At 44.9% G+C, this 26,414-nt stretch overlaps 1 protein-coding gene and 1 long non-coding RNA gene across 3 annotated transcripts; one reads left to right on the top strand and one right to left on the bottom strand.

The window, feature by feature from the left end:
* SYNGR3 (synaptogyrin 3) lies at positions 1 to 26,414 on the top strand. 2 transcript variants are annotated; one of them, XM_039355582.1, is made up of 4 exons: positions 1 to 210; positions 14,509 to 14,746; positions 17,410 to 17,552; positions 24,404 to 26,414. In XM_039355582.1, the coding sequence occupies exons 1-4, from the start codon at positions 112 to 114 to the stop codon at positions 24,509 to 24,511; spliced, it is 588 nt and encodes a 195-aa protein (XP_039211516.1). In that variant the 5' UTR covers positions 1 to 111; the 3' UTR covers positions 24,512 to 26,414. The 2 variants fall into 2 exon arrangements, with proteins under 2 accessions (XP_039211516.1, XP_039211515.1); XM_039355581.1 differs by having other exon boundaries at positions 5 to 210; positions 24,337 to 26,414.
* Positions 6,991 to 7,911, bottom strand: LOC120313553. Its single transcript, XR_005558170.1, has 2 exons — positions 7,840 to 7,911; positions 6,991 to 7,185 (listed from the first exon to the last, which is right to left on the bottom strand). It is a non-coding gene; the product is annotated as an uncharacterized LOC120313553 (long non-coding RNA).

Raw genomic sequence — 26,414 nt, 5'->3', positions numbered from 1 at the left:
CGGGCGGGCAGGTGGTGGCGCCAGCTCGCCCGTCCCCGCCCGCCGCTGCCGCTGCCGCCGCCGCCGCCCCCTCCCCTCTTTGCCTTCGCAGCTCGAGGCGGCGGCGGAACGATGGAGGGCGCTTCCTTCGGAGCCGGGCGGGCGGGCGCGGCGGTGGAGCCGGCGGAATTCGCCAAGCGGCCCCAGACTCTCCTCAGGGTCCTCGCCGGGGTAAGAGCCCCCTTCCTCCCCCCCCCCGATGCCCGTCGCTGCCCGCGGAAAAGGCGCGGCGCCTCAGCCCGGGGACGCTCGGCTCCTCTCGCCTTCCGTGGCGCGGGGCTCCGAGGCCGGGGAGCTTCTCCTCCTCCTCCTCCTCCTCGCCCCATCATCCGCAGCCAGCCCGGGAGCCGGGAAGGTGCCTGGTCGGAGAAGGGGAGAACCGGCCGGCCCCTCCCCCCGTTTCTCCAGCGATCCGATGGACCCCTGGAGGTTTCCGGGGGGGCTCCTGCTGGGCGGCCCCGACCCCTCCGGCCCCCCCTGCCAACCCGGCCCGCCGTCCCCCGTGGCCAGACGTGACGGAAGCGCCGATTGCGGCGTCTCGCTCTCGCCCAGAGCCGCGGCCAGCAGCTCGGGGGGCTCCCGATGCGCCCGCGGACTCCCGGCTCGGCGGCGGGGAAGCGACCGAGGCCTCCCGCCGGGCCGAGGGCAGAGGACGGCTGCCGCCTTTGGGGGAGCGGGCTCGGGGCTTTGACAGGGGCCTCCGGGGCAGAGCCGCCCTCCTGCCCCGCCTCGGCGGCGACGGGAGGCCCCGGCCCCTCCTTGGCGAGGCTCCCCCTCCCGGGTGGGCTTTCCCGCTGCGGGCCGAAGCCGCTGCGGCTCTGCTGCCTCTTTTGAAGGGCAGAAGGGATTTCTCGCCGTCTTCTCGGGTGAGGAAGATGGTGGGTATTTCAGCCTCTCGGCTTTTAGGTAATGTCATTCGTAGTCTACAGGCAATTATGCGAATTACTACCAGTAAAATAATTAAAAAGGAAAGGATTGAAAATCTATACTGGAAAATGTTAGGAGGGGGGAACCTGTAGTCTTTGGTTTAACGTTTTAAGTCAAAAGGAAAACACCGTCATGAAGCATACAGTACTTCGAAGACAGGTTTTCCTTCATAACTTGTTTTGAACGTCTTAACTCGGACTGAAGTATAATCTCTAGAGGAGGTTGTCATCTGAGCATACACAGTGTATTACATATTCTCCACTTCCTCAGATCACATGGAAACTCATTTCCTGAATTAACCCATTTTCTGGACCTGCACAATACCATGAATGCACTATCCAATATCATAAACCAGATTAAAATTAGCCAGAAGTAGCATCTGAACCCAGGCAGTCACTAGACTAGTGTTTCTCAAACTTAGTGACTTTAAGCTGTGTGGACTTCAATTCCCAGAATTCTTTAATCTGCATTTCCCAGCACAGCTTGCTGGCTGGGGAATTCTGGGAGTTGAAGTTCTCATAACTTAAAATTAGATCTTTCCCTGGCCTATTTAAATGTTTTGGCCTTATTCAGCTATGAATTATCTTCTGGAAAATACATGTGTTTATGGACAGGGGAGGGGGAGAAATAATGTATGGTCATGAAAGGGAAGGAAATTATCTGTGATAGTAACAGTGTGACATTTTTAACGGCTTCTGTGTTGTGTGCCAGAACAGCAACATGTTTGTCGCCAAGGGCCATATTGTTTAAAGACCACCTTTTCAGCCTTTAGGTTTCTTGTTCGTCTCTCTGTGTTTTGAGAGGATCAGTGGAAACCAATAAAACAGGCAGGAGTAGCCTGTTCACAGAACTGTCCTGCTCAGGCTGCAGTCTGCAGTCTGGAGGGTTCCAGCAGCCCCAGAGAGGAACTGGCCACTTAGATGCAGCAGCAATTGCTGCTGATCAAACCCAGAGAGATCCTCTTGGCAGCTGTTAGGCTACAACCGCAAGCAGCCCTTATTTTAACTTCCCCACCCACCTCCTGAAGGTGATTGCCCATTCTGAGCAGCACTTGCTGCTAGCAAACTATCTTCTATGTTGTGGGCATTCTCACAAAATGGCTGCCATGGGCTGGACTTATTAATGACTGAGCTCCCAAAATGGCCATGACTATTTCCCAAATGCCCACCTATCAGAAGGGAAATGAGTAAGATTGCTTCCCTCGAAATGCTTCTGTCAGCTTGACTGGGTTTTTGCCTTTATTTCTGGGCAAGTGACTGGGCTTCCAAACCAAGTTAAAATCAGCCAAGTCATCAATACATGGTGAAGGTTGGCATCAGTCTGCCCACCCTTCTTCTGTAAAGCTGACTGCCTCTCCCAGAGCTGCAGCAGCTGCAAATTGGGTAGGCAGCCCCTCTGCAAGGTTTCGAGGCCTGCGGTAAACATGCTGAACAGCTCAGAGCCTCACTCAAATGGTTTCTGCAGGCCCTCAAGATTTCTCTGTGTCATATGAGATTGTTTGTTTACTGTTGCTAAACTTTGCATTAGTATATCACACAATGCAAAGTTTATTACCTTGTCAACAAGTTTCTGCTGGGGAATCTTGAGGATTCTTAAGGATGCTGTTCTCAGTCACAAGATGCAACAATAACTGAGTCATCCAGCCTGCAGTGGACGAGCTTCCATGATGTGGATGCTGAGCTCAAGAGATGAAGGAAGCCAAATGTATCATTGTCACAAGCTGGAATCTCCCTCGGAAATTCCTCTACGTGAGAACAGCAACTTTCACGTCCTCACCAGGGAAGCAGTTCTGGTGTGATGACTGCTCCTTGGCTATTTCTTCCCTCCAAATGTGGCCCTTTTCCTCTTTGTTCTTTGGGTAGGAAAGCACATGAATATAGAATAATGGAAGGGGCCTTGGAGGTCTTCTAGTCAACTCCTTGCTCAGACAGGAGACCCTAGTCCGTTTCAGACAAATGGCTGTCCAGTCTCTTTAAAAGGCCTTCAATAGCACCCATAACGTCTGGAGGCAAGAACAAACAAATTTGGAGTCCCATCGGGATCGGTCACCGGGCACAGAGGCCTCGTCTTCTGAGCTTCCGGACTCGTGCTGAGCATGTAACGTTCCGGCAGAGAGACGTTCCTTGAGGATGGGGGGCTCCAGCCCGAGTCTGAAAGCTTGGGAGAGGAAGCCTCCAGTCCCGGTGACCGACCCAGACGGGATCTTGCAAGGTAGATTCACCTTCATTCGAAACAAGCTCGGATTGCTTCTTCTATGTAAAAATGGCTGCAATAATATCACTGCCGGAGGTCCTTGCCTCGCAGCCGTTCATTGAACAATCCTCTAAAGCTTCAGTGGCCCTGAAAAAAGTCCTCCCACTTGCGACTGGCACAGCACCCCCACCAGCTCAGGATGAAAGTTTGGGTGCTTGGGAGGTTCGAACCCTCCCAGGATCAAGGGGCTGCCCTTTGCAACCTTCCCAGGCTGGCTTCCAATAAGCAGAATTAGGGGGGGAAGCTGGATTTGCTTGATGACCACATGACCCACTTAACAACTAGTGATTCAGTTAACAATTGTGGAAAAACGGTCATAAAATCATTTAACTTCCTTGTTTAGCCACAGAAATTCTGGTCCCAATTGTGGCTGTAAGTGAAGGACTGCCTGCAGTAGTCCGTCACTGAGAGTTATTTTTAGGTAGAGGAGCTGCGGTTGTGTCTTGAGAAATTGGTAGATTTCGTTGAAAAAAGAAACAGTGACCTAAGAATTGGAGATAAATCGGGGATGGCCTCAGGAACATAGTTCCATCCATAATGCTACCAGAGTTGGGCTCTGAGTAAGGTGCATTTCTAGAATCACAGAATGTAAAGGTTGGACGGGTTCTTGAGGTTATCTAGTCCAACCCTCTGCTCAGTGTAGAAATCCACTATAGCAACCATGGCAGCCATCCAGCTTCTTTTCCAACAGCTGTAATGAAGAAGAATCCACTGCTGCTTCCCAAGGCCCCTCTTTCATGGTCAAGCGCCTCTCACCGTTATGCGATTGTTCCTGGTGTCCATTTGAAATCTACTGTCCTGTAAGTTAAGCCCATTATGTATAGATGCAGAAGAGGTGGTAGCTGCTCAAGAGTAGTAACTGGGTGAGGGATCTAGGTGTCCTAGTGCAGGGCTTTTCAACCCTTTCACCCACTGTACCACTTTTCGGATATGGCAATATTTGAGTACCGCCAGTCACCTAGCAAGGTGTCAAAAACTTGATGAGCCCCCCAAAAAGGAAAACAGTGATACAACACTTCGCTTAGTGACTGTTTGAAGTTACATCGGCACTGAAAAAAGTGACTTATGACCATTTTTCACACTTCTGACTGTTGCAGCATCCCCAGGGTCATGTGATTTACATTTGGATGCTTGGCAACTGATTCATACTTTTGACGGTCAGTGTCCCAGAGTCATGTGATCTCTTTTTGCAACCTTCTGACAAGCAAATCAATGGGGAAACCAGATTCACAACAGTGTTACTAACTGTGGCAAGAAAAATCGTAAAATGGGACAAAACTCATTTAAAAATTTCTCACCTAGCAACATAAATTTTGGGCTCAGTTGTGCTCATAGGTTGATGAGTATCTGTACACCCACTTACCACCCTTTTAATGGGAAATTTGTGCCTGTTTCTCTGACATTAATCTTTGCACTGTTCTACCCCCTTCTCTCCTTCTGGTTCACTCAAAGAAGCCGAAAGGTGATTGCAGAGGCTTTGGGGGGGGGGGGGAAGGATGCGGCTTCTGCCATTGAAGTGGGGGCATGGGGGGCATATCGGGGTGCTAGTTGGCTATCCCCCAAAGGCAGGGAGAGGGGGGGAAGAAAGGAAATCAAACCTGATTGACAGGGAGCATAGTGACCCTGCCCCTACTCTGCAGAGGGCAGATCCCCATCATCCCCGGCCCGGGTCTTCCTGCCCCACTGTTGCAGACAGAGGGGGCTCTGGTGAGGAGGAGGAGGTGGACGAAGAGGGTTTAAGCAAGCTTAGCAACCAGAGTGGGGATCCATGCAGAGAATATGACCTGCAAGTTGGAGTCTTCTGCATTCAACAGTGCTATGTAGTGTGCAGGAGAAACTCTTTTGGAGCGCTTCTTTGCTAGTAATAGGGTCAAAATAGCAAATCTTTAGGATTCAGCGAAGGCATCTTTGCTAATACTTGCTGACATCTTCCAAGTCTCGCTGGCTGCTGGGATCACTATAGAAGTGAGCAAACGGAGTTTAAGTTCCAGTGATATAGATGATGTGGGCCTGATTTTATTCATCCTCTTTAAAACAGCTGTTGCTTTTCCAATGCAGCATTTAACGTCCATCTCTGCATTTTGTGCAATTATACTACCCAAACAGGTAAACCTTCCTACTTACTCAAGTCGCTGTGATCCAAGTGTGATTCCCTGTATCTGCACGGTGGAGCTCACATAAATGATTTTCTGTTTCTTGGCACTTATCCTGAGGCCAATTTTGGTTGCTTCTTCAGCTAAAACAGTCGTCAGTTGTTGTAGTTTCATCTTGTCTTCCTCAAGTAGGGCAATATTATCTGCAAAATCAGGTCACCAAGGCAGTCTTGGTCAGAATAATGAGTGCTTTTCCTTGTGCGTGATGTTTATCATAACGTAGTTGAGGGCCACGAGGAAGAGGAGCAGGGGACAGAATACACCGACTAGTAATTTCAAAGAGTCCATATGGCCATTTCTGGCCTTAACGCAGCAGCTTGATCATAGGTGTAAGTCCTTAAAGATAGTAATGAAGACCGTTGGTACACCGTATAAATGTAGGATCTGCCAGAGAGATTCCCAGTGGACGCTGCCAAAAAGTTTCTTAAAATCAATAAAGTGGATGGCCAGTGGATGTCGATACTCAATGCACTGTTCTATGATATTTTGTAAGGTGAAGATTTATTCACACAGGACCTTCCACAGCAAAATCCGGCTTGTTCTTCTCTCAGGTATTGGTATATGGCACTTTGCAGCTGCCTACGGAGAATTATGCCAAAGATCTTTCCAGGCACTGAGAGGAGGGTGATGCCCTGCCAGGTGGTGCATTCTGGATGTTCCCTTTCTTGGGGATTAGCTCCTCTTTGCCAGTCCTCTGGAACTGCACCCTTTTGTTAACATTTATTCAACTATGTTGTCAGCTTTTTCACCACAGCCCGTCTGCCATGTTTTAAGATCTCATCTAAGCCAGCTGCCTTGTTGTTTTTAAGGCTTCGAATTGCCATTTTTATTTCTTCAATTGCAATTTCACAGTATTCACCTGAAACTCTTAATAGGCACACTCTTCATTAAAATTGTATATAGTGAGCGAGTTTGGCTGGTTAAGAATTTCCCGGAAGTGTTAAAACCATTTTTTATTCTACTCATCTTGCGTGACCAGAAGCTTCCCATTCTTATTCTTCATTGATTAAATTGATCAATTAAATTTAATTGATTGATTAAATGGATTAAAAAGAGACTGGACAGCCATTTGTCTGAAATGGTATATGCAGGGGGTTGGACTAGAAGACCTCCAAGGTCCCTTCCAACTATTCTCTTTTCTGTTCTGTTCTGTTCTTCTCCCTATCCCTATCCTATTTCTATTCTATTGGAACACTGGAGCCATTCCTCATTCCACTTTGTTAGTGATGTAATAAAAGTTTTGGAATCATTCTAATTGGCTGCTTCTTTCCAGCAACTTCTCTTCACCATCCAGTGAAACTCTATATATTTCCAGTTCGATTTTTTTTCCATTTCATCCACATCTTTGGCTGGTCTTCTTTTAGTTTTATAACTTTTCTTTCATCAATCAGCTTCCACAGTCTGTTTTGGATCCACCGTTCCTGCCATTTTCCTCGTTTTGTTCCAATGATATTTTGGGTGCAATCTATAATGGTATTTCTCGCTTGTTGAGGTGGTCCTAAATCTTGATAAGGTGTTTGCTATCATTCTTTTTTGTGTCGTCCTTAATTTCAATAATCATGTTTTCCAAGCCCTTCTTGTAACTCATTTATAAATAACATCTCAGAGCTCTGCCGTGTGTCCTTTGATACTTCTTTCCAGTTTAATGTGGAGCCATTGAAACATATTTTTGGAAGCAATTATGCAACCAACTCTTGAGTCTGGCTAATGATCACCTAGTTTGGCTGAGCGTCACTATGAGCACCTCATAATCTTCCCATTCTTCTGCCTCCTTCCTCTCCATCCACACCTCCCACCGCTTGAAGTTGGACTGCTGTGTAAGACAGAAGCAGATAGATTTCCTAATTAGCTTCTGCTTTGCTTGAAGTAGGAGAGAAACCTTTACATTTTCAAAAATGAACTGGTGCAGAGTATCCGATCACTTAAAATAGATCAAACTTTAAACTGTTTAAGCTGTTTCAGGTTTGTTCATTCCTGAGATTAGGGGACATTTAAATTAAATAAAATTTTCAACCCAAGATATTTAATTTATTCAAGGGCCACCCTTGTAAAAATGACAGGTTTCAACACAGCAAAGATTCCATTGCAGAAGAAAAATTTCTTGTGTGATAAACATTTAGCTCCTGAGATTCAGCAACATAATTTGGATTGACATCTTTAATTTGCTAAAGAATCCCCCACCTCCTGCCCCATCATCAAAAGCCTGACTGTTATTTTGGCCTATCTGTGACACAAATTAAAACATTTCCCCAAGGACTTGGAAATTTTTAAGAGTTTGCGATTGAAAAAAAAATGCTTTTTTGTAATTTATTCAAGTACTTAAAGCCATCTATTGAGAGAATTAGTTATGAAATTGCAATATAAAACTGCCACTAAGCATAAAATTGGATTCTAGAATTATGAAACTTTAACTGAGTGATACTAGTGAAAAAGTAGTAAAAAAATACCCATTTGATATTTAGCCTACCTTTAAATACATTGTGAACCTTCTTCATATTCCACCCATATGTGTATTGGAGTGTCCTTTGTGCCACTTGAGACTTCCTTTTGTTTGCAAACCCTTCTGTAGCAGGTGATATTTGTTCACCTTAGCAACCAAGTGCCTGTAAACAAGTGCCTGTAAACTTCTATATGTTTTCCTGGCAATGAACAGCATCCAGGACTGTTCTGTTACTGCTGTAATTGGCATAGTTTTCCAGTTGCTCAGACTCATATCTAAGGCTGTCCCATCCATGGGTAACTCAACCAACTGCTTCTGTGGCATAGCTGTTGTCCTTTAAATTTGGGGGCTTCTATGCTTGTGTAGAGCATCTGTGAAATCAATCTGTCCCATAAAACCAGCATCCCAAGGGATCATTTCATGAAGGATCTCCCTGTGATCTAGTATGATGTGATGTGATGTAATACAGCCAGGAGATCACGAGGGTTAACTTGCTGCTATATCTTTGAGGCTATAGAGGTTTCGTCTTGAAGTGACTTCTTTAGTACCACCCAGGAGACACGTGTGACTTAAGGAATGTCATGGACACAAACAGTCATTGCCATCTATGGTAGATGTGCTGATGCCTTCTATAAGGGAGGCAAAATACCTTCACCAAATTATGACTGTGGGGTTGAAAAACAAGCTATCCAAGATAGAGTGACAGAATTCCAAAATGGAGCCTATAATGGAGACTTTGCTGATTTCCTGGCTGTGACAAATGAAACAAAAGATTATATCTGTAATCTAAATATAATATTTTATATTTTTATGTGACATGAATATGCCATACAATAAATAATAACCCATGTGATTAATGTCCCCCCCCCCAAAAAAAGCTAACAGCCCATGGAAAACAACCCTGAATATTCTGGGCCCAGGAATTCCTTGGCAGGTACAGCCTTCGTCTCAGCTTGGCTTGGGAGAAGCTGCTTCCACAAATCATGTAGACACTCTTGGCTTGAGGCAAGCCAATTCTCTGCCATCTAGGGCAGGGGGGTCAAACTGCCGGCCCGTGGGCCGGGCACATCACCATTCCATTGCCGGCAACGGGGAAAAAGCTCCGATACGTTGCGCGACGTCACATAATGTCACGGGTTTGACATGCCTGATCTAAGGCATATGTTAAAGGATACCTTACTGCAGAGGCTCCCAACCTTTTGGGCACCAGGGACCAGTTCCGTGGAGAGACGTTTTTCCATGGACCAGAGGGGGCGTGGTTTTGTGTTCTGCCTGCATCCCACAGATGGGGCTTTGCTTGTTTGTGCGGACCGGTTGCTGGAATGCTATGGCCCGGTACTAGTCCACAGACTGGGGGTTTGGGACCCCTGCCTTTTTGGGTTTAAGATAGTTCGGCCTTTTCTTGAAAAGAAAGTTCGATCCCTAAGCATTAACCCCTTCAAAATCAGATGACTCCTTTTGGGGTGATGTATCCAGAGTCCAAAGGCTGTCTAGAATGTTAGGAAGTTAGAAACAGATCTGTGAACATCTAAAAACAAAGTCATAACTAGTAGCCAGCATGGGTTTGTTAAAAACAGGTCATGCCAAACCAATCTTATTTCTTTGACAAAGTGATTAAATTAATAGAGCAGCTATTATTATTATTACCGTATGGGAGAAGGAGGCTTATGGGATACGTTGGGCATTACTCACGTGGCGACAGTTCCTGGAAGGCAACAAAATCCCCTTCCAGGTGTGGACTGATCACAAAAATTTAGAAGCCCTGAAAACTTCCAGGAAACTCAATCCCAAACAAGCCCGCTGGTCCCAGCATTTTCACCAATTCCAATTTAAGCTCAAACATTTACCAGGAAGAAAGAACTTCCTGGCAGATGCTCTATCTCGCATGCCCCAATATAACAGCGCACGAACCACAGACTCTAGACCAATAATGGCAGAGTCACAACTGGCAGCACCAGTAACCACAAGAACCCAAGCCAAAATAAAACCACAACTGGACAGCCAAACTGGGATTGAATTCAGAAAAAGTTTGGAAACAGATGATTGGTTCCAGAAAAACAAAATGTGTGCACAATGAGAGACGGGTTGCCTTGGGTAGGGGAAAAGTTATATATACCAACAACTCAAAGAGTAACTTTCATGCACCTTTGCCATGACACAAAATCAGCAGGGCATTTTGGATTTGTAAAAACTTTACATTTAATTAAACGGCAATTTTGGTGGCCATCCATGAAAAAGGACATTGAAAGTTATATAGCCAGTTGTCCAAAATGTGCCACGGCAAAGAGGTTGCAAGGGAAAGTGCCAGGACTATTGCAAACAGTGGCAAGTCCCTCAGCCCCCTGGAGAGAAATAGCCATGGATTTTATAGTGGAATTGCCAGAAAGCAATGGGAATACTGTGGTCTGGACGGTCACGGACTTGTTTTCCAAACAGGTGCACTTTATCCCTTGCCAAAAGATTCCCACTGCAAAAGCCTTAGCAAAACTTTTCATCCAACACATTTACAGATTGCATGGGGCACCCCAACGCATCATCTCTGACAGGGGGGTGCAATTTACGTCTGCATTTTGGAAGGAATTTTTATCCCTCTTAGGAACCACTCAGGGACTGACATCTAGCCACCACCCTCAAGGAAATGGGGGGGGCTGAAAAAATGAACTCCGTACTTAAGCAATATTTAAGATGTTTTCTTAGTTTCCAGCAGACCGAGTGGGCGGACTTACTCCCTTTTGCAGAAGTTGCCTACAATAATGCAGTCCACTCCAGCACAGGTTACACTCCTTTTCAAATAGCCACCGGTCAAAGTTTCAACCCCATGCCAGAATTAACCCCAAACGAACCAACGATCCCCTCGCTGAAAGAATGGATGGAGAAATTACAAAACACCTGGCCAATAGTCAGAAAAGCACTAGATGAAGCTAGGCAGGCATATAAAACACAAGCCGATAAAAAAAGGGTTGAGCCTACACCATTCATTATAGGAGAAATGGTGTACTTATCTACAAAATACCTAAAGTCCCTACAGCCCTGTAAAAAACTTGGACCAAAATATATAGGACCTTTTCCAATTAAAAGAATCATAAATCCAGTAACAGTAGAATTAGAATTACCCAAAAATCTCAGGCAAATACACCCAATTTTTCATTGCAGCTTGCTGAAAAGAGAGCATCAGTCACCTCTACGGCCAAAAATCCCCCCCACCACCACCTCCAATCATGGTGGAGGGTGAACAACACTTCGAAATAAAGGAAGTCCTTGACTCTAGGAGATATCATGGAGCAACTCAGTACCTAGTTGCCTGGAAACACCTCCCTCCCTCACAAAATGAGTGGGTCCATAAACGTCATGTCAGAGCCCCAAAGCTATTGAAGAAGTTTCACACAGAGTATCCTAACAAGCCTAACTAAATTTTATACTTGTGTTTTCTTTCAGGTGGATCTCTCTTATTTTTAAGAGGGGCCGGATGTCAGAATCCAATCATATTTCATCTTTAATTATCAAATATAGAAACTCCCAATTCTGCCTTCTTTGGATTCTGCCATAAGAGGGAGAGAAGGGGGAGAACAAAGGGGCTTTATGGCCCTCACTTCCTTCAGTACACTTCAAAGAGCTGAATGCTGAATGTGTGTTTATTGTAACATCAAAGCGTTAGCACTAGAGAACCTTATCATAACAAAGCAGGATACTTGCCTTTCATGTAGTTACCTGAAGTCTCCATTCAGACGGAAGAAAGAAGAAAGGGGGTGGAATTGTGATACTTGAAACTATCACTGGAAGGGGGGTTGATTGGGTGGGACTACTGGGGAACCCCTTAAAACCTTGAATGGAAGAGCTTGAACCCCAAGTCCTGTCTAGCATGCCTGCAACCATTTTCTCTTAATAAAGGATTCCTGTTGGAAGAATTATTCCAAGAGTTCTGTCTTCTTAAGATGCAAAGTGGGGTGGGTCCTTACAGCAGCGAAATGCTGTGGACATAGTATATTTAGACTTCAGCAAGGCATTCAACAAAGTAGACCATAACCTACTTCTTGGTTAAGTAGAGAAATGTGGGATAGACAGCATCACCACCAGATGGATTTGTAACTGTCTGACAAACCGTACTCAACGAGTAATCCTTAATGGTACTACATCTACTGTACATGGAGGGAAGTAAGCAGTGGAGTACCATAAGGTTCTGCCTTAGGCCCAGTACTCTTCAATATCTTCATAAATTACTTAGATGAGAGAATAGAAGGAGAACTCATCAAATTTGCGGATGACACTAAGCTGGCAGGCATGATCAACATCCCAGAAGACAAGCTCAGGATCCAAAAAAATCTTGACAGACATGAACAATGGGCCCTATCCAACAACATGAAATTTAATGTACAAATAAAAAACAGTAACTGTGAGAGGGACCTTGTAGTCCTAGTGGACGATCACTTAAATATGAGCCAGCAGTGTGCAGCAGCAGCCAAAAAAAACTAATTCTCTTCTCAACGATTTTCTACAACTCTGTGCTTAATTGATAAAACAATAGTTTAGCTGGTTGTATGGGGCCACTAGTACTTTTGTCAAATCTCAGTAAGACCGTGCCTGGAATACTGCATCCAGTTTTGGTCACCACATTACAAAAAAGATGTTGAGACTTTAGGAAAAAGTGCAAAGAAGAGCAATTAAGATGATTAAGGGCCTGGAGACAAAAACATGTGAAGAAACATAACAGGACTTAAGTATGGCCAGTCTAGAGAAAAGATGGACTAGGGGTGATATGGTAGCACTATTCCAGTATTTGAGGGGCTGCCACAAAGAAGAGGGGGTCAACTTATTTTCCAAAGCACTAGAAGGCAAGACAAGAAACAACGGATGGAAACTAATCAAGGAGAGAAGCAACCTAGAACTAAGGAGAAACTTCCTAACAGCAAGGACAATTGACCAGTGGAATAGCTTGCAGGTCAGAAGTTGTGGGTGCTTCATCACTAGAAGTTTTAAAGAAAAGATTGGACACCCACCTATCTGAAATGGTATAGGGTTGGACTAGAAGACTAGAAGAACTTCAAGGTCCCTTCCAGCTCTATTCTGATTCTGAATGAAGTTGGGAAGAACCCAAGTGGCCTCTTCCCTCTTCCTGCTAACTAGCTTTTGCCTGCAAGATGGCATTGGATTATTTCTTTTCTCAATAGTCCTTTGCAATGCAAAATGAAGTTTTTGCTTAACTGCTTAGCAGAATCAATAAGATAAGAATTACAATATGATTAAAACACACACACAATGTGGCTTACAATCCTCTGCTTCCTCTCTTCAGCCTTTCAGCTCCATTCTCCATGCTCCCCTGAAGTCTCTTCCTGGCTCTCCATCAGATACAGTTGGCGCTTCCTGTGGAATCTTTTCCTAGCTGGGCTGTCCGTCACTCTGAGCAGCTACACTTTTGTCTTTTATAGTTGACATTCCTAGGAACTGAAACACACCTGGATGTTTATGACACCGCAGCATCTCTGCCAACACCAAGGGAGGCTCGGAATTTCTTGCCTTCTGAAAACGCCACTGGTCCTTTGTACTGTTGTTGGGATTATAATTATAGTTTCACAATTAAAGTGAAAATAAATAATTATGCCCATTTCAAAAAATGTTTCCTTCCCTTTCCCTACCACCCCTCCAAACTTGGATTGGGTTTTTCTTGGAGTCTTTTAAACAGAAGAGAGGGTTTTTTGAATTTTTGTACTCGGGGGAATATGTTTCCAGGTTGGAGAAAAACAGGGCTGAGCATGAATAGATGGGCAGGAGAGCTGGGCAAATGCCAGCCATCCTGCCTTTATTTTTTTTCCCCTCATCTTAGGAGTCCTCATGGTTTCTCATCCCAAGAGTAATGGCTTTCCATCCTGCCTGGATTTCTGTGGGAAACTGAGGTTGATTAGTTGCTGCCCTCCAGCTGGAAGAGCTGATTTCCTTCAAGGAATAGTATAGAATAGGATAGGATAGGATAGGATAGGATAGGATAGGATAGGACAGGACAGGACAGGACTGAACTGAATTGAATTGAATTGAATTGGAAGGGACCTTGGAGGTCTTCTAATCCAGCCCCCTGATCAAACAGGAGAACCTACACCATCTCAGACAGGTGATTGTCTAGTCTCTTCTTAAAGATCTCCAGTGATAGAGCGACAATAATCAGTCCTGGTTTTTTCCAGCCTTTCAGGGTTTTTTTTTTTCCAAGCAGCTTCCAAGCGCTGCTCATCTCTTCTGGTCAGAAAGCCCTGCAGTTCCTCCAGCCCCCTGGCCCCGGGGACCGACTTAGCTCCTCTGGGCTGCTTTGGTTGCTTCTGCCACATATGCTAGAAACCATCTGTGGTTCTTTAAAATGCTCTTTGAAACTGACTCTGCTGGCCCCCATCACAGAGGCATGCGCTGTTGTCATCTGGTCAAGTTTTGATAGGGACGAGCTTGTACTTGTTTTTCCTCTTCCCTTCCCAAACATTTCCCCCTTGCGATGTATGTTTTATACAATAATCAGAGGATGAAGACCTTCTCCAGATACACAAATATAGGCGTTCTTGATCCTCCCTTGATATGTTTTAGCGTGTTTTCTCTGACATATGTTTTGAGGGTGGTCCAGAAATGAAATATGGTATAATATGAACCCTTTTGGAAAGAGCTGAGGTTTCAACTGCACATTGTTCCTCTCTTTCCTTCACCTGCCCCCCCCCCCAATTGCAGGTGCTCTCTATTGTGGTGTTTGGCTCCATCATCAATGAGGGTTATGTGAACACAGACAAGTCCCCGGTGCTGCGCTGCATCTTCAACAGCAATGAAGGAGCCTGCAACTATGGCATCGCGATTGGGCTGCTGGCCTTCCTGGCCTGCAGCTTCTTCCTGGCGATGGATGTCTACTTCCAGCAGATCAGCAGCGTGAAGGAGAGGAGGCGCCTTGTCCTCTTGGACCTTGGCTTTTCCGGTATGTCTGATGGGGGGGAGCAAGGAGCTTGACTTAACACCCCACGTAGTCAAGCCAGGTTCACTAAACATTCTTGTATCCACAAACAATATAATGGCTTTGCATCACAGCCTCATTCCCCAAACAGGCTAAAGCACACACCATCAGCCTGAACTAGTGGATCCAGTGAGCATGGCTTTGTGCCACAGCTGCCCATGGACAAAGCCTGGATGGGCTGGCACAAGCATGTCTTACAAAGTGTTTGACCAACTTCAGATGTGCGAAGAAGGAAAATGTTTAGTTGTGCTCAATTCCTATGGAAATCCAACCAAAGGAAAACAAAAACAGGCAGTTCAGGCAATAACATTGTGCTAAAATCTGTTTTACAATTTCTCAGATGTTCTTTTTCCTCCCATCTTCCCAATGTATTTGGAAGGTATTTGGGAATGGCTTTTACATTTCCCTTGGGGGTATTTTCCAGCTGCCTGCATTCATGGATGATGATGTGGAGGGGGCTATTTTCGCTTTGAAGCTTGCCTTGGAATTGAAGGGAAGAGAGGGAGCTGCAGATCTTCCTGCACACACGTGGCCCCTTTATTTTTAATAAGATAATGCAAAGGTTCTGCCAGACCTCTTTTGAGAGCGTGGGAAACCCAGAATTCGTCTAATGTCAGACCTGCCCAAATCTGATCCCTTAGGAAAGAGAGACCCTGGACTCCGTTTGGTTGAAGTGAAAGGTTCTTTTACTTAGAGATGTTGGCTGCAGTAAAGTCAGGCGTTTCTGGGTTTCCTGCGCTCAAAAGAAAGGTTTCCCCTCATCCCAGCCCTCCCCGTGACCAGTCCGTCTCCAGCCAATTGGAACCCGTAATCCACATTCTTTCTCAGGGTGCCTGGCCTTGGATGCTGGGGCAAACTCTTTATCCTCTGTCATTCCCCCCCTGCCCGTTTCCCATCACACACACACACACACAGCTTTATTGCCCCTCTGTCCTTCCTCCCCCTTCCAGCCTTTGATGGCCGAATCCCTGTGAGATGCTAAGCTGAGCCTGACAGAACTGATAGGTTCTAAATTATAAAACAAAGCAGTACCGGTGGTCCTCAAGTTACAATCACAATTCAACCCAAAATTTATGTTGCTAAGTGAAATATTTGTTAAGTGAGTTTTGCCCCTTTTTACAACCTTTCTTGCCACAGTTGTTAAGTGTATCCCTGCAGTTATTAAGTTAGTAACACGGTTGTTAAGTGAATCTGGCTTCCCCATTGTCTTTGCTTGTCAGAAGGTTGCCCATGCAGATCACATGACCTGGGATACTGCCAATGTCATAAATGTGGGTCAGTTGTCAAGCATCTGAATTTTGATCACGTGACCCTGGGGAGGCTGCAATGGTCGTAAGTGTGAAAAACAGTCATAAGTCACTTTTTTCAGTGCCGTTGTAACTTTGAACGGTCACTACCTGAAGTGTTGTAAGTTGAGGACTATCCGTAAGTAGAACTTCTAAATAAAGCCTATTACAGTATTGTTAAAAATAATGCAAGGGGGCATCCGGGGGTGGGATGGGGGTGGTAAAAAAGTCACATCGGTGGGCAGGATCCCGTGATGGAAGCCTGCCTCCCACCACAGAGCAGACGTCGCCATGGGTGAGAGCTTGTGCGGTCCAGACGTCTAGCCGGAGCCCCCTTCCTTGGGCTTTTGGCTGCGGTCCTCGCTCTGCCTTTTGGGATAGCAGACGAGGCCTCTTCTGACATCTGGGTTTTTCCCCCCCCACATCTCCCCTCAGCGACCTGTCCTGCAGGTTGAGCATGCTCAGGTCTTTCTCTGTTCCTGACAGGCTGGTTTCCATCCCAGTCGCTCTCCCGTCTGTCCCTGCCCATTGGAACTGTGGTGCCCCAAAATGGGCGTGGTGTTCCAATTGGGGTCTGACCAGGGCAGAGAAGGATGGCATGGTTTCTTCCCCAGGATTTGCGCTCTGCTCCTGTTTCTCCACCCCAAGATAGCCACTGCCTGTTCTTAAAGGCAGGGGTTGCAGTGCAGGACTTTTCTTTTTCCCTGTTCATTTCGGCTTGGGATTTTGGGTCTTCTCTTCTCAGCTTGTGCTCTAGTCACTCTTCTCAACAGAGCAGACTTTACAAGCGTCCCCTCCAATCTCTCATCCAGGTCGCTGATACGTGATTGAACCGGACAGAGCCCAGGACTGAGACATGCAGCACAGCACTTGAAACTGCTCTCAAGCTGAAGTGGCGGTGCTGGGGCCACCTAATAGTATTTTAATTTAGCCCATGTTTTATCAAGAGAATTTTAGGAGAGATATAGAGGAGTTACAACAAAGTTCCAGTTATGCTGTGCCTAAAGGCACCCTCTGACCTACTGAGTTAGAAATTCTGCCCAAAGAGATAAGGTGAGCCTGGCATAATTTGATGGCCACAAACCTTGCTTAGTCCTATTAATTGGAGCACGCTGTCCAAGTACACACAAACTTCTGATTTAATAATCTGCTTGAGCCCCTTGCTTTGACATGAAGGTGACAGCTCCAGTTTTACAAGTCTTCCTTGTTTCCTTTGTTGGGGATAATAATCTCCTCTGATTTTCTGGGATTCCAGCAGCCCTTTTGGTAGACCAAGTTCCTTGGTCTACCTTGAAATCTATCCAACCAACAAGGGTGCCGACTGTTTTTTCTGCTTGACAGGCTTCTGGTCCTTTCTCTGGTTTGTGGCATTCTGCTTTCTGGCCAACCAGTGGCAACGGACACCTGCCAGCAAAGGGGCATCACAAGGAGGAGATGCGGCACGAGCAGCCATTGCCTTCTCATTCTTTTCCATCATTTCCTGGGTAAGAAAAACAAGTTCTGGGCTTCCCCTGCCCAGAGCTAGTAGCCTTGCAGGCAGTAATTCAAGGGTATGACTCTCAAATAAACTAGAACATTATTAATAAAGAAATCCAGTAGCAAGGAAATTGTCAAAATAAGCATACATCTGTTAACGTTTTAAAATGCTATATTTCTACTCTTCGTGACCCCTGACAAGAAAGGCATCTGTATGTGTGTTGGTGCATGTGTATCAAAAAGTCAAGATGGTATACATACTTGTGCCATAGGGTGTATAGAAAAGCAGGGGGGGGGGCTCTGATTGCACAAGCTTGCCTGCTATCTTGGGGACTTTCTGGGATGTCTGAATTCTGGTGAACAAGACCTGGTGGGACTTGGGATAAGTTCCTTTAAGATATAGATAAAAAATTGACAGTTGCCTCATGCTAATAATTATAATTTCTCCCAAGGGAGTCAAATAATCAGATGCCCTAGTTTAGAGTTTACTTAATAAAGTTTTGTGAAAAAAACATTAAAAGCCTGTTAAAATCAACTAAATCATTAGAACCTTTCTGACATTATCTCTTGAGAAGCTGATGCTGAATTCAGCATTTCCTGTGTCCTTTGGATAACATGCAACAGTTCTAGGAAATCAGTGGGAAAACTGTAAAAGGGAAAAGTGTTAATACATGTTTTTCTCTCTACAAATGGGGAAAAATCTAGTTTGCATTTCTTCAGTAAATGAAACAAAGCTTAAATAGACTAGAAAAGTGTGTTTTAATCCTTCCTTACGTATGGAAACTGGCTGGGTGACTTTGGGTCAGTTCTTCCCTCTCACCCAATCGCTCCTTACAGAGTTTAGGGGTCCCAATTAAGGCATCTCAAACCAATGGGCTTCCATCTGCCACTGGAACATCCCCAGGCAGAGGAAGGCCACCGCCTCCTTTGGTGATTGACCCCTTTTGACCTGTTCTCAATATTAGGATTTTTTTCAACATTCAGATGACTCTGTTATAACTGAAATCCATTATTCTGTGTTCTGGTATCTTGATCATATTTTCTGTAATACCTGAAGTTGGTCACATTGTCCTCTTTGGCAATCTTTCCTCATCAGATACAGTTTCCAGTCCACATTTATTCAAAAAAGAGGAAAAAAGGAATTAAACTCTCATAAAAATGAAATTGAGAGCGGCCCAAATGGATTCATTAGCTTTTTTCTCAACTCATAGCAAAATGCAGAGACTAACAATAGAAAATGAATACAGATGCTGCATCTTTGCTCAATTTTTTTGTTATAGGTGAAACTTTGCCCGGATATCTAAGCCTCCTTCCCCCAATTTCTTTTTTAAAATTTCCTGCCACTCTGTAGGTGTTGACAAGCAGAGAGTTTTGAATTCTTTGGAGCCTTTCTTTTACAATCTGGAGACATCGATGAGATCCTGAACTATTTTTTTTTTTAAAAGTAATATATTCTCTAGCAGCTAATTTATTTATTTATTTATTTACAAATATTTATATGCCGCCCAATCCCAAAGGACTCAGGGCGGCGTACAAAATTAAAAACAGTCGTAAAACAATAAAATAATCCAATCATACCGCGAGTCCGATCATATCCCGGCCCCCCGGGGACATCAACCCCAGGCCTGCCAGAACAGGAGAGTTTTAACGGCTTTCTTAAAGGCCGGCAGGGTGGGAGCAGTTCTCACCTCGGGGGGAAGTTGATTCCACCAGGTCGGAGCCACCACAGAAAAGGCCCTTCCCCGAGGGCCCGCCAGCCGACATTGTCTGGCCGACGGGACCCGAAGGAGGCCCAATCGATGGGACCTCACCGGTCTCTGGGAGCTGTGCAGCAGAATGCGGTCCTGTAGGTAACCTGGCCCTATGCCATGAAGGGCTTTAAAGGTGATAACCAACACCTTGAATTGCGTCCGGAGACCCACAGGAAGCCAGTGCAGCTCGCAGAGGATAGGTGACACGTGGGCGTACCTTGGCGCGCCCACAATCGCTCTTGCGGCTGCGTTCTGAACCAACTGCAGCCTTCGAACGCCCTTCAAGGGTAGCCCCATGTAGAGCGCATTACAGTAATCCAGTCTTGAGGTGACAAGGGCATGAGTGACTGTGAGTAAAGCCTCCCGGTCCAAATAAGGCCGCAACTGGTGCACTAGGCGAACCTGTGCAAAGGTCCCCCTGGCCACAGCCGATAGATGTTGTTCCAGATTTAGCTGTGAGTCCAGGAGGACACCCAAGTTGCGTGCCTGCACTGAGGGAGGTAAATTTGCCCCCCCCCAGGACTAAAGATGGACCATCCAGTTGGCCTTTGGGAGGCAAGACCCAGAGCCACTCGGTCTTGTCAGGGTTGAGTCTAAGCCTGTTCACCCCCATCCAGACCCTCACATCTTCCAGGCACCAGCACATCACGTCGACTGCTTCACTGAAAGGACACAGGGTGTAGATATACAATTGGGTATCATCCGCGTACTGATGATACCTCACCCCGTGTCGCCGAATGATCTCACCCAGCGGTTTCATGTAGATGTTAAAAAGGAGGGGGGACAGGACCGAGCCCTGAGGCACCCCATAATCAAGGCGCCTAGGGGTCGATCTCTGTCCGCCCGCCAACACCGACTGCGACCTGTCAGAGAGGTAGGAGGAGAACCACCGCAATACGGTGCCGCCCACCCCCACCTCTCCGAGACGACGCAGAAGGATACCATGGTCGATGGTATCGAAAGCCGCTGAGAGGTCAAGAAGCACCAGGATAGAGGAATGACCCCTATCCCGGGCTCGCCAGAGGTCATCGGTCAGTGCGACCAAAGCAGTCTCAGTGCTGTAGCCGGGCCTGAAACCAGATTGAAAAGGGTCCAGATAATTGGTTTCCTCCAAGGATCGCAAGAGTTGAGACGCCACCACCTTCTCTACAACCTTCCCCACAAAGGGGAGGTTGGAGATGGGACGAAAGTTCTTCAAAACAGCTGGGTCCAGGGAAGGCTTCTTGAGGAGGGGCCTCACCACCGCTTCCTTTAAAGGTTGCGGGAAAGACCCCTCCATCAAGGAGGCGTTGATTATCGCCTGGAGCCAGCCTCGTGTCACCTCCCTACTGGCAGAAACCAGCCAGGAGGGGCACGGGTCCAATAAACAGGTGGCGGCATTCATTGCCCTCACGGCCTTGTCCACTTCATCAGGGGTCACAGGCTCAAACTCGCTCCAGATAACATGACTAAGACCAGCCCCTGGCAACTCGGCTGGCACTGCCCAGTCGGAGTCCAGGTCTCTCTGAATCTGAGCGATTTTGTCCGACAGAAACTGAACAAACTCCTCAGCTCTCCCCTGCAAGGGTTCCTCCGCCTCCTCCACTTTAAGAAGGGAGCGGGTCACCCTAAACAAGGCGGCCGGGCGAGATTCTGCGGACGCAATAAGTGCGGAAAAGTGAACACGCTTTGCCGCCCTTATCGCCACTAAATAAGTCCTAAGATAGGCTCTTAATAGTGATCGGTCAGATTCAGAGTTACTGGCCCTCCAACGTCGCTCTAGACGTCTCTTGTGGCGCTTCATCTCCCGGAGCTCCTCAGTAAACCAAGGGGCCCTCCGGGGACCACCACCACAGAGAGGTCGCAAAGGCGCAATTCGATCCAGGGCCCCGGACGCCGCCTCATTCCAGGCCGCAACCAGGGACCCGGACGAGTTGTGGACAAGGGAGTCAGGTATCTCCCCAAGCTCCTCCTGGAACCGATGGTAAGAATATACGATTACTCTTTAAATTTGTTTACAGCTGCCCGCTCCAGCAGACTCTGAGCTGCTCTATATTATGCCAAGTAGGGAAAAAAAATTTGCAAAGAAGACACCAAAGAACGGACCCCTCCTAAGGCGAGGGAGGATAGGCTGCCCCCTCTCCAATGCCCCTTGCACAGTCATTTTAGAAATTGGGATACTTGGGCAGCAAAAGAAGGGCCCCCTTTTCAATAAAAGCATTCTCCAGAGAGGCCCAATAAGATATAATGGAAAGAAATAAGAACAAAAGCTGTAACACTTTTGAAATAGGAGATTGCTTGTATATTTGGAAAGTACAAGAGTATCAGAAAGAAAAGAGGCTTTTGATCTTTAAATGATGTCCTGCTGTAATAAGAAAAAAAAATAGAGGAGATTTAAGTAGGGGTCTTAAGATGGGCGAACTCTGTAGGTCAAAAAGAAAAAGTTGTATCACTGTCATTATATGGGATGATACTTCACAGGACTGAGCACCACAGAAACACATCCATGCATTTGGGCAAGAGAGTCAACATACCAGCTAATGATACATTTCCTTGATCTTCTTTTTTTCCAATAGTATTTTCCTTTTGCCAACCCTGAGTAAATACAATTCTTAGTATTTTCAATACATACAAAGTTGAATGTAAATATTTTTCTAGTGTTTGTACAAATAACATTAACATCCAAATATAACATCTTTTTTAATAAGCTTATGTTTCAATTGTGTTTGTGAAGAGTCATTTTATTAAATCACTATAGGTCCTGTTTTTGAAGTTCTTATTTAAGCTTAGTTTTCCCTCAGTATTCAAAACATTATCAATTATAATTTTCTCAAAATTAATTAAACCGTCCAGACATTTTGCTCACATAAGCCATCCCAGTATTTTTATATTTCTCATAATATAAACAAAGTGCTATATTACCTATAAATCACATCCCTCTTGCTATAGAACCCATTTATATCCAAAGTTTATCTACTCTTTTAACCATATTCAAACAAGTGTTTAGTCATATAGTACTCCATCTGGTAAGTCAAATCATCTGATCTCTTGAATCTAACTCTAGCTTTCTTCTTTTGCCAGACAGCTTTCTGAGTCAGCGTGTTCAGCTTGCCAGGGAATTCTTTTATGAATGTTATTAGAGCTGGGGAAGACAGATTAGGTGAGATACTTTTGAGGGGGAGTTTCGCCCATTTATACTCTATTTATTAAAGAGCTTCCACTTTCCTTCTCCCTCGATTTCTCTTTTCATTTTTTGTCTCCCAAACTCTAGTAGTACTCCTGGTGTCTCTATAATCCATTTTGTTGGATCTTCTTTCTTATCCTCTGGTTTATTTTGAAGGCCTGAAAAATAAAATGCCTTTTCCCTTTCCAATATTATAACAGAATCTCGCAAATTTTTCTTTACCTGTACTAATCTGTAATTCCTTTCGTTTGTAGCCTCCAGCTTTGGGTCACTTTCCTCTGATTTCTGTTCTATTGTCTGATTTATTTGTTCATTCTTTGTCATTTTCTGAGAGTTTTTTAGTTGTAAGCTTAGGTTAAAGATGTGCTTATATATCTCATCAGAATTATTTTTAATCTCATTATTTGAAACAATTGTCCTTTGAATTAGTTGCAACATAGCATGCATTTCCTCCTGGAAGATATTTGCCTTGTCTTGAAGTATTACTCCTGCAGATCTCTGATGTTCCAGGCTGGGAGCTTCAGAAAAGAATCTTGGGTGTGGTTCCCTACCACTTTTAGTTAGGTATGCAATACTCATTTTATCTCCCCCCTCCAAATAATCTTTCACAGATACCATAATCCCTGTATATTAGTTTTATCCAACCAACCAACATTAAAATCCAAACATATAATTCTTGTATAGTTCTTATCTTTATGTGTGGTCTTTATAGTCCAATGCATTTCCAATTATCAATCCACCACTAAAAGCAATATTTTATAACAGTTCTTCTGCTCAGGGGTCCTACAGTTATCAATCAGCCAAAATTTGCAGTCCAAAATGTTCAACCACCCAAGAGCAATTCAGGGGCTTCTCCCCTAGAAGAGTAGCCAAAAGTCAAGGTTTTTCTTTCTCTGCAGACAATTCTTGAGCCAAAAATCACAGCTCAGTAGGTGTTTATAATCTAAGGTCAACAATTTTTTTTGCAATTGTAGTTCTCACTCTGTAGTAGATAGCCCAATGTATTTTCTCTCCTCTATTCCCAGCTGTTCTTTGTTTAGCTGAGAGTTGGTGAGGATTAAAGGGACAGGTTGTTATCTGTTTCTGGGCATCTTTCCAGTTTTTGAGCCAAGGCAGCTATAATTTTATACTCTAATGATCCACCACTAGATGTCACTAACTGTTCATTTTCCAACTTTTAAAGCAGAAAATTATTTTCTTGTAAATTCATCAATGCACTTTCAAAGGGAAGATCTTAACAATTTCCACAATTTTCAGATTTATCCAGACTATAGCTTTATATTAAATTCCATTTCAATATGTTTATGCTCCCCATAAAAATCAGAGCTGCTTCCATCTATGGAAGGGTGGGGTGATCCCCTTCCTTCTACTTTTGGAGGATTTTTGCTTCTTGGGGATCTTTTCCAGGAAATCAGTTGCAAGATAGAAGAGAATAGATTGATATTCTCATCCAGTTTCAAGCACGCTGCTCACAGTTGTTGTAGTTAGTGCTTTTGGATTTTAGATCCCGGTACCTGGGGCTAGCCACTGAAGTGCAGCTAGCCTTTCTCTTGTCGGTTTGGAGGGCTTCCCCAGGATCAAACAGATTGACCACCATCTTTCTGTGATCCACGGGGGCCCCTCCTTCTTTGTTAGCTCTCTGGGGCAACTTTAGATTCATTTAGGGTCCCCTGGCAGGATGAAATCAGCCATGGGATGCGGAGCTATGATGCAAAACCGGAAGTCTCCTTGTGATGCAAAACCTGCCAGCTTAGTGTCATCTGCAATTCTGATTAGTTCCCCTTCTATTCCCTTATCTAAGTCATTGATGAAGATATTGAAGAGTGCTGGGCCTAAGAGGGAACCTAAGTCCTAAGAAACTTTTCTTTGCCGTTACAGGTTGCCCTGACTGTAAAAGCCCTCCAAAGATACCGGATGGGGACTGACATGTCTCTCTTTGCCACAGATCAGTTTGGCCCTGATCCCACGGCAGGATATCCGGGACATCCTCCCACCAGCGGTGGCATCGAAAGCACAGAAGCCTATCAGAGCCCACCGTTCTCTGAGACCATAAACACCAGTCCCAAAGGTTACCAGGTGCCAGCTTACTGAAAGGGCAGGTGATTCCCCCCATGAGGTTTCAGAGCAAACCGGAACCAGACCCAGAAAAATGGGTTGACACCCCACAATGTGCAAGTATAGTCAATAGATTGATTGCAAGTGTATTCAAAAGTACTTTCATTTTCCCTTTTTTAAAAAAAATATGTGGCGAGTTATGTGCTGGGTTAAACTTACTCTTAGCTAATGGTGCAGTGAATTCTGTACAGTGGTTCTTGTCTTATCTGTCCAAGGATATTTTTATATTAAAAAGGAAAAGAAGGGCAACAGTGTTCCCTCTAAGCAGGAAACTCTAGAAAAGCTGTAATTCCCATTTCCCTGACTACCGTGGCATTTACTCACGTGATGCTTGGCTGGCAAGACACAGGGGCACTGGAGGGGTGTGGGTGCCCCAAAAGACCAGATGGCAGACACCACTGCATGATCAAAGCCCTGTTCCTTGTTTGTAGGTGTCACGAATACTCAAGGGACCAGCCAGATAGAGTGCCCATCTTTCCTGGCCAGCTGGTATGAAAAAAATAGTTCTCCCAGACATTCCTAGAAGCCTGTCTTCTCTTTCCTTTTCAATTTTCTTTCCTCCTAGAAAGAACTTAGAAAAGTTAAAAAGGGATGTGCCAAATTAAAATACCAGATAGTTGTGTTATCTTCTCTGATGTATAGTTGGGTGTATATACTGTAAGTGCTATACTTCGGACAATAAATGTGTATATATGCTGCACATATGTGTTTCTGGTATTCCAGGACACTTTGTTGTTTAAAATGGGCACTTAAAAAGCTAAACCTTGTTCCATTCCAGAAATCAAACCAATAAAAGTCCTTCAACAGTAAGAAATGTAGCATTTGGCCAACTTAGGTGCCATCTCAAGATTTGGTGGCTCCTATGGTCTCCTCTTGTTTGAAGAATCATCATTCTTGTTGAGAAATCAGAAGGGGGAAGGGAAACCTGGGAGGATTCCCAAGGACAAAAGCGGAGACTTGATTCCAGGCACTGGGTGGCCCCAAAGATTGATCATATTACTGACGTTTGGCATACTTTTTTTCATCATGAATAAGACCAAAATGTTATCCCTGCCACCCCTTTAAAATAGCCATGTCTCATGTTGAGACTACCTACGCTTTCCTCTGAAACAAAGATCCATGTTGGCCCAATAAGCATTGTAATATTGAGGAAATTCCCTCTTTCCTTTGCAAATCAAGTAACCTTTCTTAGGGACAGTGAGACCCTTACGTTTCCAAAGCAAAAGTATTCATATATAATTCCCCCATAAAGGACCAGAAAATTGATATAAAACAAAGAGAATGGAAACAGTTTTTTATAAGAAAAAGAAATTATTTTAAATGATTTCAGCTGCAATAGGGGAATGTGGTCTCAGGATCCTCCTGCAGAGACGGGTGTCTCAGTATTCTTATAAAGATCTAAATTTATTAGGATTTTTCCAAGTGCAAATAAACATGAAAGTGGGATAATATATATTTTAGCTGCCTCAGATATCTTGGGAGTGGAAAAGGCAGAATACAAATAGAAATAGTAAATAACCAATACACTAAATTTTCGCAGAGACTGTTAAAATGGCCGTGGTCATATTTCAGCCTTAAAACGCACCAGATTTGATTCTGTAAGGTGATCAGGTCAGTCTTGGCAGTTCAAAAGCAGTGCAAGATTGAAGATGTTTTTAAAACAGGGTAGAATTGAAGCAATACAGTATTTTCCTTAGAGAGAACACTGGCACAATAGCAGCCCACAAAACTGTGTTTCAGCATTTTAGGAAGAAACCATGCAGACTCAGAAGCAGAACTATCAAATATTTAAATGTTTCTCTTGATTGTACATGTGAAATAAATGTCTATTGAGTAATGTA

Source organism: Crotalus tigris, unplaced genomic scaffold, assembly GCF_016545835.1.
Source record: "Crotalus tigris isolate CLP2741 ecotype Arizona unplaced genomic scaffold, ASM1654583v1 scf7180000018693.663989, whole genome shotgun sequence".
Lineage (NCBI taxonomy): Eukaryota > Metazoa > Chordata > Lepidosauria > Squamata > Viperidae > Crotalus > Crotalus tigris.
This window is presented reverse-complemented; position numbering and strand designations above follow the sequence as displayed.

Coding starts and splice junctions, on each gene's coding strand:
- SYNGR3 (XM_039355581.1), top strand. CDS start 112: ATGGAGGGCGCTTCCTTCGGAGCCGGGCGGGCGGGCGCGGCGGTGGAG. Junction 14,747..17,409: donor CTTGGACCTTGGCTTTTCCG/GTATGTCTGATG, acceptor TCTGCTTGACAG/GCTTCTGGTCCTTTCTCTGG. Junction 17,553..24,336: donor TCTTTTCCATCATTTCCTGG/GTAAGAAAAACA, acceptor TTGCCGTTACAG/GTTGCCCTGACTGTAAAAGC.